The 12,216-nt window shown below is 36.3% G+C and overlaps 1 protein-coding gene across 6 annotated transcripts in view; it reads right to left on the reverse strand.

Moving 5' to 3' along the window:
- The window catches only part of COG5 (component of oligomeric golgi complex 5), a 284,068-nt gene that overhangs the window by 80,920 nt on the left and 190,932 nt on the right, over window positions 1-12,216 (reverse strand). For all 6 annotated transcript variants that reach the window (XR_004023181.2, XR_016394383.1, XM_030761468.2 and 3 more), the window contains exon 12: window positions 324-528. Coding sequence is in view for 4 of the 6 variants with exons in the window: in XM_030761468.2 (XP_030617328.1) it covers window positions 324-528 (205 nt within the window). In the remaining 2 variants the exon portion in view is untranslated. The remainder of the gene's footprint in view (window positions 1-323; window positions 529-12,216) is intronic.

Genomic DNA, 12,216 nt, shown 5'->3' on the forward strand with positions numbered 1-12,216 from the left:
GATGCTGTCTGATGTAATTACAGGTTATCTTATAATATCAATTAAACGATAATGACCACATATGCTCATCTCTTAGCTTCTATTCACCTTAATTGGTGATATACTTTAAAATGAATCTTAATCAGGAACCAGGCTGCTCAACTAAGGATAAATTTCGACTTCTTCAGTTAAAAGTGTTGTGAAGTCTTTTAAAGTAAATAAGTGAATAGTAATCATTACAAGTATTCACAAAGATTTGCGTTTTCCCATTTTCTAACTTACAATAAAAATAAAAGACAAAATCCTTAACAGGCCAACAAACAGGTTTGATTAAACAAACATACTCATAATCTGGCTTCTTTGGTATGAATATGTCTTGTGTATCATCTTCCATGTGTTGTAAGTCAGCATAGAGGTCTGCAGTTCCACTGGAATTAAAATTTCCTTGAATACTTTGGCTGTATTGTTGAAGACGCTTCCATAAGTCATTATAAAGACGCAATAATTTAGGGTATTCTCCTTCAAATGCCTGTTTCAAAAACATAGAAGCTGCCAAGCAAAACAATACAATGATTAGATAAATGATAAAAAATAAAATGTAGCAAATAAAAATTTCTTTTGTATGTGAAGATGGTGCCAGAAATAGCCTATACTATAGGACAAACCAAAGATGTGTTCTAATAAGGTCTTTCAAAATAATGCCAGTAACAGTAATTTTCCTCCCAGACTACTTACTGCACGTGATATGTGGACCATATATTTTGAAACTTAATCTATAAGGAAATAGACAAATCAACAATTACAGTTGAGGAGTTTCTTTCTCTCAGTAAATGATAAAACAAGTACACAGAAAATCAGTAATTGACATCTATAGAATACTTTATCCAAAACAGCAAAGTAGCCATTATTTTCAAGTACACATGAAACATTTACCAAGATCAACAATTTCTGATAGAAACAGTCTAAATAAATTTAAAAGGTTCCAAGTCATACAAAGTATAAAAACCAAAACAGTTTTAGATTAGAAATCAGTAACAGAAATATTTTTAAAATCCTGGATAAATACCTGGAAGTGGAATTGCTGGGTCATTTCTGTTTTTAATTTTTTTGGAGGAACCTCCATACTCTTTCCTCGCAGCTGCATCAGTTTACATTCCCAGCCTTTTCTCCACAACCTCATCAACACTTGTTATTTCTTGTCTTTTTGATACTAGCCATTCTAACAGGTTTGAGATTATACCTCATTGTGGTTTTGATTTCCATTTTGCTGATGATTAGTGATGCTGAGCATCTTTTCACGTACCTGTTAGCCATCTATCTGTTGTCTTTGGAAAAATGTCTACTCAGATCCTTTGCCCATTTTTTAATGGGATAATTTGATGTTTTGCTATGAGTTGTATGGGTTCTATGTATATATTAGATATAAACCCATATACCTGCAAATCAGGTATATGATTTGCAAATATTTTTTCCCATTCAGTAGGCTGCCCTTTCATTTTGTTGATGATTTCTTTTGCTGTACAGAAGCTTTTTTGTTTGATATAGTCCCACTTGTTTATTTTTCCTTTTGTTGCCTTTGCTTTTGGAGTCAAATTCGAAAGAAAATCACAATGAGATATGACTATATACCTGTTAGAATGGCAAAAATTTAAAAAAAATCAAATGGTGAGGATAGAGGAACTGAAACTCTTGGCAGAATGGAAAAACTGTATTATCATTCTGCAAAACAGCCTAGCATTTTCTTAAACAGTTAAAGATATACCCACCACATGGTCAAACTATTCCTCTTCTACATGTTTATCCAACAGAAAAAAAAGTATATGTCCATATACAGACTTCTATATGAACATTCAAAGCACCTTTATTTGTAATAGCCCCAAACTGGAAACAACCCAAATGTCCATCAACAAGTGAATGCATACACAAACTATAGTATATCTGCACAATGGAATACTATCCAGAAGTAAATACATAATACAATATGGATGAATCTAAAAACAATCATGCTGCATGAAAGACAAATAAGAATACACAATACATGCTGTATCATTCAATCTGTACACAGCTCTAGGAAAGGTAAACCAATAGATAGTGACAAAACCTGGTCAGAATTTGCCTGGGGAAGAAGAAAGGAGATGGCGGGGAGAGGAATTACAAAGGGGTACATGGAAACTTTTGCGGGTGAGAAATACATTCACTGATCTTGACTCGTGATGCTTTCATGGGTGTGCATATATGTCAAAACTTACCAAACTGTACACTTTATGTTCAGTTTACTGTATACCGATTATACTCTAGTAAAGCTGTTTAAAAAAAAAATCTTGGAGAGGACTTCTGTGAAATCTCTCCTTGCTGATGAAGAGGCCATTCACCATGGCCTGAGTGTCCCCACACATTCTTGCAAGTTATGTCAATGCGAGGCCCTGGTTGCTCTTCATCCAGGCCATTTATCAGGTTTGCATTTGTAGCAAGCAACCTTGAAACATGAGGTAACTTTGCCCTGCACGCAAAGAGCAGGCTTGCTTACTGCTTATGGCAAAAGCTGTAGATTGTCCAAGCTTAAAGTTCTCACCTGTGACACAAACTCACAGCATACGTACCATTCACATGGGCCCAAACTGTGTCTCCCCAGGAGGCCTGGAGGCACGGGGAACCAACATACAAATATGCCCATGCTCACGTGGCTTGCTATGCTGTGAGTAATAAAGTTCTGCTCTGACCCAGGAGTCTCATGTCTTCTGACAATATTCAGAACACTTTGGCAGGCTAGCCTTTTTAAGTGGGGTTAAAAATCTCAGATCCTTCACGGTTCTTGAACTCCTCTAATCTAAATCATATTCCTTTTGTTATATTCTCATAACAATCTGTTCTTTGTCTTCTTTGCATTTACCACAATTTCTAATTTTACTTGTTTAAAGTATGTTTCCCCTACTTGACCGTAAACTCCATGAGGACAAGGACAATACTTGTTTTCTTCAATGCATATTTGGTACTTAACACAGTGCCTGAAATAGCAGAAATTAAATCAATATTTCTTAATGATAAACTAAGTTTTGCTTTTTAAAGGACAGTATACTCACTTTCACTTTCACAGAAATCTTATCTGTATAGAACAAATCACTGCTGAGGGTTTCAGAGAGCTGAACTTTGACTATGCTGTCTCAGTAAATGTGACTCACTAATCAATTCTAAGATACTTAAGTCAAACATATTTAAAGCTTACAAATATATATTGTGGTAAATCCCAAAGCTAAATTCTACCTTACTTTCTTCTATAAGTGGTTATCAAGTATTCATATCAATTACCTATAAAACTGATTATAATCAATTATTTTTTTGATAAATGTAGAACACACACTGCACATCTTAATAATCTAAGAAATCATTTATAGATAGAAAATGACAGTTACTAATTCCCAGTTACTTAGTAATTCATTACTCAGAGCATGCCCTGTGTGAGCAACTCTTCTTTTTGAGTAATAACTAGTGATTCCAACACAGCACTAACATGAAGATGAAATTCATCTTTATTCCAGTACCTTCTTTTATGATGATTTCTCCATAGCAATGAACACTATAAGAAATTATTTATTAGTCTGTGTTGACCATGTTCCTCCTTTAGAATGCAAGGTTAATGAAAACAGGGATATTACTTGACTTGTCTCTGTATTTCCTTTACCTAGAGTAACACCAGGCACTGAATTATTGCATGAACAAATGAACTGAAAAAAGAATGAAGAGGGGTCTAGGTATGGAATTAAATCATTTCTCCAGATTCTAACAGTCTAGACTTAATTGCCTCACTACCCCCAGACCCTCTGGTTCAACTCTGATGTTTGCGTAATCCCAGAGTTGCAGCACACACAGCTCTTGCCTTAGTCTTGAGCAGCTGTGCTAAATATCAGCCTGTATATATGCTTCTGCCACTGCATCTCCCTGTGTGAAGACTGAATACCTCATCTCTCAGCCACTAACCGGGGTCCTGACCAAGAATAGGCATCACTCCTTAAAACTCCCACCAACCTTCAGACAACCAAATTCTGGTCAATGTAAAAACTGGAAGGTAGGGCTTCCCTGGTGGCGCAGTGGTTGAGAGTCCACCTGCCGATGCAGGGGATGCGGGTTCGTGCCCTGGTCCGGGAAGATCCCACATGCCGCGGAGCGGCTGGGCCACAACCTGTGGCCATTAATTTTTGCCATTCTAACAGGTATATAGTCATATCTCATTGTGAGTTTCTTTCAAATTTGACTCCAAAAGCAAAGGCAACAAAAGGAAAAATAAACAAGTGGGGCTATATCAAACAAAAAAGCTTCTGTACAGCAAAAGAAATCTCCCTGTACTCCGCAACGGGAGAGGCCACAACAGTGAGAGGCCTGCGTACCTCAAAAAAAAAAAAAAAAACTGGAAAGTAGATTTATCCACTCAAAACATATTTGCTGAACATTTACTATATGACAAGTACTGTTGTAAATGTTGCATATGCAGCAGTGAACAAAATAAGCAGAGTTCCTACCCATGAGGAGTTTATATTCTAGTGAAGGAGAAGACAATAAACAAATCAGTATGTAACATCATGTCAGGCAGTGTTAAGTGCTTTAAAGAATAATAAAGCAAGGTTAGAGAACAGATAGTGATAGGGAGTCATAGTCTATTTACTGCAGACAGGGAGGGCCTCTCTAAGTGAAGCAAGGATATGACCCATCTGGATATCTGGGGAAAGAATGATTCAGATGGAAGAAACAGCAAATGCAAAGGACTTTAGGTAGGTTATCCCAGTAGAGGCCGCTGCTCTTATTTTAGCAACTTGCCAAGCTCTTTAGATACCTTGGCCTGAGAGGGTCAGCCTCCACACCTAGGTTGAGTCCCTCTTTTTTAAGTACATTGCTACTCATTTCTAGTTCACTCCTTTCCTAACTGGCTCAATTCCCAATAAAAACTGTCAGCCTTGCACATAAATCACCTAGCACTATGAAAGTAAAGGAGGCTAGTAATATACTGGGTTTAGTATGTCTTGGAAAATATTATCTGCTTCATAATTGAATTATATATCTATTGCTACATAAGAACTTGCCACATATGTAGCTGTTTATTTTTAAAAACACTCATTTATTATTTCATAGTTTCTGTGGGTCAGAGGTACTGGGTCCTCTGCTTCAGGGTCTCTAACAAGGCTGTAATCAAATTGCCAGCCATGACTGGAGTCTCATCTGAAGGTTCAACTGGGGAAGGATATGATGCCAAGCTCATGTGGTTGTTGCCAGGATTCAATTCCCTATGAACTGAACTGGATTTAGGGTCTCAGTTCCTAGCTTGCTGTTGGCAAGGGGTCAATCTTAGTTCCTCGCAAAGTGGACCTCCCCAATATTGCTGATCTCATCAAAGTTTGTAATCCATGAAGGAAATAGAGAGAGCTTGCTAGCAACATGGAAGTTATGATCTTATGTTACCTAATCACACAGGGACATCCCCTTTGCATATTCTATACCTATAGAAGGTATACCTAAGCAAGTTGTACCTGTACTCAAGGGGAAGAGATTATAGAAGGGTGTAAATGCCAGGAGGCAGGGATCACTGGGGACCATCTTAGAATCTAGCTGCTCCAATAAAATGAACCATACTTTATTCACATCAACAAAAATTATATAAAAGTCAAATATTGAGGGCCATACAGCAGTCTGATAAACAGCTACTTTTCAAATACTGATATATTATAGACTATATTACTCCTTCCTAATTAAGACAGTTTCATATTTTAAAAAAACCTGTTTAAAATATTGTTGAAAAAACAGCCCAAACACACTATACAGAAATAGTTCAGAAGTAAATTAAAGTACCAGAGTGAAATATGGGTAAGTCAGTTGTACCCAAGTTAATGAGTTTTTCCTATTACTCATAAAAAGAACTTTTCCTATTGAGTCCCAGAAATCTACTATGGTCCAAGACATATGTTAAAAGCAAATGAATATTTATATGAACTAAAACTGACTGTAAATAATTTTATTGAGGATTAATATGCCTTCTGATTTAATTTTTTAATTATGATTTAATAAAACTAAAATCAGAATAGAAAAGAGACCTTTTTAAAACTCAAAGAAATCCCATTTAAGATGAACAGATATTAAAATTCAAGTTTTAAATGGAAAATCTGATCAAAGCCTAAAGCATTAAACTTTGAATGAAGAATCTGAGTTAAAACATACACACACACAAAACCTAAGATTAGCCACTTGCAAACTATATACACAAATTATACATACACACACACATAATTAGGATGGAATAACTGTCTGAAAATAACTGGCTATGGTCCCTAGGAAGTTTCTTAGGTTTTGTTTTTGTTTTGTTTTTTCATAATAGCAGCAGCACAAAGTCATGGAATCCAATACCAACTGGGTAGGCTATGGTGGTATTCTATACCACAACCTTTCCATTTAGCAGGAATATAAAGCATACACATTCTCCTCCAACTTCTTAACTAGTTAACCTTGAATGCACTTATGATATGAAGATGACCACCCTCGTTATCTCACAATAAAAATAACAGTCACAACAAAAATAAAGGTCACCTTCAACTTCTTACCCTCGATTCCCCTATAAATGTTTCTAGTCGTCAACTTTCTTCACAGGAACAACTGTCCATTATATACAAGACTAACTCTTCAACTTCCACGCTTAATCTCATCCCATTTCATCTCCTCCAAGACTATTATTCTCTTCTGTATTTTCAGCTTCCAATCAATTAAAAAAAAAGATCGAACATGCTCTCATTGTATTAAAAAAAACAAAAATACAAATAACATGGCAAATGCTTCCCCTTGATCCTTTAACAGTTTACTTGTAGCCACTGCCTTGTCACCCCTTGCAAGTGTAGTCTACACACACCTCCTTGCCTCCTCCAGGCTGCAACCAGACTTCCAACTGCCACAGTGCTATGGAAACTGTCTTGGGAAAAGTTACAGTATCATTCTGACTGCCAAAAACAGTGGGTACTTTTCTAATCTCCTCTCACTGGATCGCTGTTGATGACTCTCTCCTTTGTGAAACTCTCCATAATCCCATTCTCTCCGGTTTTCTCTACTCTACTGATTTGTTTTTCTTACTCTTTGTTGACTTCTTTCCTCTGCCTTAAATATTTTCCTTGAAACTTAAAAAAACTGTTACTATAGAATTCAAACATATAATATGAAGAGAACCTCTACGTATCCATAACTTATCAACTTGATCTTATTTCATCTATAACCCTACCCAATCCTCCTCCACTACTGCCAGCTATTTTGAAGCAAATTACAAACATCATGTCATCCATAAATATTTCAGCATGTATCTCTGATAGTAAAGACTATTTTAAAAAAAATAACCATAGTTCTCCTATCACACTTTACAAAATTAACAATCAGCGATCGCATATGCATGATAGACCTGTGATTTTTTGTTTTTGGTTTGTATGATTTAGGACCCATAAATAGTCCATATATTATAATTAGTTGATATATCATCAAGCCCCATCTATCGTTCCTCTCTTTCCTTTTATTCCTTTTAATTCTTTATTTAAGAAACTGGGTCATATATCCTATACAGCTTCCCACAGTGTGGATTCTGCTGATTGCACCCTCTGATCCCTGTATTTACTGTAGATTATCAGCTGGATCTAAAACAGTACATTTCAACCTTGGCTGCATATTGAAACAACTTTGGAAGCTTAAAAAGATCCTGGTGCTTGGGTTTCACCCCAGAGACTTTAATGTAATTGCAGTCTAGGCTTTGAGATTTTTAAACATACTCCAAGTGATTCTAATGTGCAACCAAGTTGAAAACCACTGCAATAGATAAGAGATTTGATCTGATTCCAGGGTCAATAATTTCTGGTAAGCCTACTGCATATGTAGCATATGAACTGGTGTACCATTTACCTTTTTTATATTAACAGTCTATTAATAATCATTGCCCAGATCTACTAAGAGACTGCAAAATGAAGATACTGTAACATTCTTTGTACATTTATTACAGGTGATATTTTTATAAATAAAAACTTATGAAATCAATTATTCAGTTTCTCTGAGATACCGTTTGTAGGAAAGGCAGGAAAAATGTTTTTCTTTCCCCTTTATTTACCACTTTTCAAAGTAAGGAGTAGTATCATCAAGGGTAAGCAATAAGTATTTCTTCACTTACATCATTATGAATTCATGGATTTAGATGTACATGATGGATTTAAATCACTTGTGATTGTTATCCTTATTGATGTTAAATTTATTCCTTCTCTGGTAGATTATCCATTCAAATTGCTTCCTGAGTCCTATTAACTTAATCCTAATAGGCTTGGTCTTCATATCTTCCTTGCTTTCTAGTATATGGGGTTACAAATTATCCTGCACATTTCTTGCCCCAGACCGAAAATCAGTCATTTCTCCAAGGACCTTTAATTTCTTTTAATGGGAAATCAACTTTTAAAACCACAGCATCGGTGTCAGAAGGGTTCAGTACTAATGAAATGGTCACTATTTCTACGGCTTTTCAGTAGACAGAGCTATGAAATGTATGCAAATCAAATAATATATATATGTATTTTAATATCTTTATTGGAGTATACTGCTTTACAATGTTGTGTTAGTTTCTGTTGCATAACAAAGTGAATCAGCTATACGTATACACATATATCCCCATATCCCCTCCGGCTTGTGTCTCCCTCCCACCCTCCCTATCCCACCCCTCTAGGTGGTCACAAAGCACAGAGCTGATCTCCCTGTGCTATGCAGCTGCTTCCCATTAGCTATCTATTTTACGTTTGGTAGTGTATATATGTCAGTGCTACTCTCTCACTTTGTCCCAGCTTACCCTTCCCCCTCCCCGTGTCCCCAAGCCCTTTCTCTACGTCTGTGTCTCTATTCCTGTACTGACCCTAGGTTCGTCAGAACCATTTTTTTTTTAGATTCCATATATATGTGTTAGCATACGGTATTGGTTTTACTCTTTCTGACTTACTTCACTCTGTATGACACACTCTTGGTCCATACGCTTCACTACAAAAAACTCAATTTCGTTTCTTTTTATGGCTGAATAATATTCCATTGTATATATGTGCCACATCTTCTTTACACAATCGTCTGTCGATGGACACTTCGGTGGCTTCCATGTCCTGGCTATTGTAAATAGAGCTGCAATGAACATTGTGGTACATAACTCTTTTGGAATTAGGGTTTTCTCAGGGTATATGCCCAGTAGTGGGATTGCTGGGCCGTACAGCAGTTCTGTTTTTAGTTTCTAAGGAACCTCCATACAGTTCTCCATAGTGGCTGTGTAAATTTACATTCCTACCAAAATGGCAAGAGGGTTCCATTTTCTCCACACCCTCTCCAGCATTTATTGTTTGTAGATTTTTTGATGATGGCCATTCTGACAGATGTGAGGTGATACCTCATTGTAGTTTTGATTTGCATTTCTCTAATGATTAGTGATGTTGAGCACCCTTTCATGTGTTTGTTGGCAGTCTGTATATCTTCTCTGGAGAAATGTCTATTTAGGTCTTCTGTCCATTTTTGATTGCATTGTTTGTTTTTTGGATATTGAGCTGCATGAGCTGCTTGTATATTTTGCAGAGTAATCCTTTGCCAGTTGCCTCATTTACAACTATTTTCTCCCATACTGAGGGTTGTCTTTTCGTCTTGTTTATGGTTTCCTTTGCTGTGCAAAAGCTCTTACATTTTGTTAGGTCCCATTTGTTTGTTTTCATTTCCATTTCTCTAGGAGGTGGGTCAAAAAGGATCTTGCTGTGATTTATGTCACAGAGTGTTCTGCCTACGTTTTCCTCTAGGAGTTTTATAGTGTCTGGCATTACAATAAGGTCTTTAATTCATTTTGAGTTTATTTTTGTGTATGCTGTTAAGGAGTGTTCTAATTTCATTCTTTACACATAGCTGTCCAGTTTTCACAGCACCACTTATTGAAGAGGCTGTCTTTTCTCCACTGTATATTCTTGCCTACTTTATCAAATATAAGGTGACCATATGTGCGTGAGTTTATCTCTGGGCTTTCTATCCTCTTCTGTTGATCTATATTTTTGTTTTTGTGCCAGTACCATATTGTCTTGATTACTGTAGCTTTGTAGTATAGGCTGAAATCAGGAAGCCTGATTCCTCCAGCCTCATTTTTCGTTCTCAAGATTGCTTTGGCTATTCGGGGTCTTTTGTGTTTCCATACAAATTCTGAATTTTTTGTTCTAGTTCTGTGAAAAATGCCATCAGTAGTTTGATAGAGATTGCACTGAATCTGTAGATTACTTTGGGTAGTATAGTCATTTTCACAATGTTGATTCTTTCAATCCAAGAACATGGTATATCTCTCCATGCGTTTGTATCATCTTTAATTTCTTTCATCAGGGTCTTATAGTTTTCTGCATACAGGTCTTTTGTCTCCCTAGGTAGGTTTATTCCTAGGTATTTTATTCTTTGTGTTGCAATGGTAAATGGGAGTGTTTCCTTAATTTCTCTTTCAGATTTTTCTTTACTAGTGTATAGGAATGCAAGAGATTTCTGTGCATTAATTTTGTATCCTGCTACTTTACCAAATTCATTGATTAGTCCTACTAGTTTTCTGGTAGCATCTTTAGGATTCTATATGTATAGTATCATGTCATCTGCAAACACTGACAGTTTTACTTCTCCTTTTCCAATTTGGATTCCTTTTATTTCTTTTTCTTCCCTGATTGCTGTGGCTAAAACTTCCAAAACTATGTTGAATAACAGTGGTGAGAGTGGGCAACCTTGTCTTGTTCCTGATCTTAGTGGAAGTGGCTTCAGTTTTTCACCATTGAGAACGATGTTGGCTGTGGGTTTGTCATATATGGCCTTTATTATGTTGAGGCAAGTTCCCTCTATGCCTACTTTCTGGAGGGTTTTTTTTTATCATAAATCAGTGTTGAATTTTGTCAAAAGCTTTTTCTGCACCTACTGAGATGATCATATGGTTTTTCTCATTCAATCTGTTAATATGGTATATCACATTGATTGATGTGCATATATTGAAGAATCCTTGCATTCCTGGGATAAACCCCACTTGATCATGGTACATGATCCTTTTAATGTGCTGTTGGATTCTGTTTGCTAGTATTTTGTTGAGGATTTTTGCATCTATGTTCATCAGTGATATTAGCCTGTAGTTTTCTTTTTTGTGACATCTTTGTCTGGTTTTGGTATCAGGGTGATGGTGGCCTCGTAGGATGAGTTTGGGAGTGTTCCTCCCTCTGCTATATTTTGGAAGAGTTTGAGAAGGATAGGTGTTAACTCTTCTCTAAATGTTTGACAGATTCGCCTGTGAAGCCATCTGGTCCTGGGCTTTTGTTTGTTGGAAGATTTTTAATCACAGTTTCAATTTCAGTGCTTGTGACTGGTCTCTTTATATTTTCTATTTCTTCCTGGTTCAGTCTCAGAAGGTTGTGCTTTTCTAAAATTTGTCCATTTCTTCCAGGTTGTCCATTTTACTGGCATATAGGTGCTTGCAGTGATCTCTCATGAGCCTTTGTATTTCTGCAGTGTCAGCTGTTACTCCTCCTTTTTCATTTCTAATTCTGGTGATTTGAGTCTTTTCCCTATTTTTCTTGATGAGTCTACCTAACGGTTTATCAAATTTTGTTTATCTTCTCAAAGAACCAGCTTTTAGTTTTATTGATCTTCGTTATTGTTTCCTTCATTTCTTTTTCATTTATTTCTGATCTGGTGTTTATGACTTCTTTCCTTCTGCTAACTTTGGGGGGATTTTTGGTGGTTGTTCTTTCTCTAATTGCTTTAGGTGTAAAGTTAAGTTGTTTGAGATGTTTCTTGCTTCTTGAGGTAGGATTGTATTGCTATAAACTTCCCTCTTAGAACTGCTTTTGCTGTATCCCATAGGTTTTGGATCACCGTGTTTTCACTGTCACTTGTTTCTAGGTATTTTCTGATTTCCTCTTTGATTTCTTCAGTGATCTCTTGGTTATTTAGTAGCGTATTGTTTAGCCTCCATTTGTTTGTATTTTTTACAGTTTTTTTCCTGTAATTGATATCTACTCTCATAGCACTGTGGTTGGAAAAGACACCTGATATGATTTCAATTTTCTTATATTTACGAAGGCCTGATTTGTTACCTAAGATATGATCTATTCTGGAGAATGTTCCATGAGCACTTGAGAAGAAAGTGTATTCTTTTGTTTTTCGATGGAATGTCCTATAAATATCCATTAAGTCCATCTTGTTTAATGTAACATT

The sequence above is a fragment of the Delphinapterus leucas genome, chromosome 9, assembly GCF_059928025.1.
Source record: "Delphinapterus leucas isolate spDelLeu-1000000601 "Yukka" chromosome 9, BTC_Dleu_Yukka2, whole genome shotgun sequence".
NCBI lineage: Eukaryota > Metazoa > Chordata > Mammalia > Artiodactyla > Monodontidae > Delphinapterus > Delphinapterus leucas.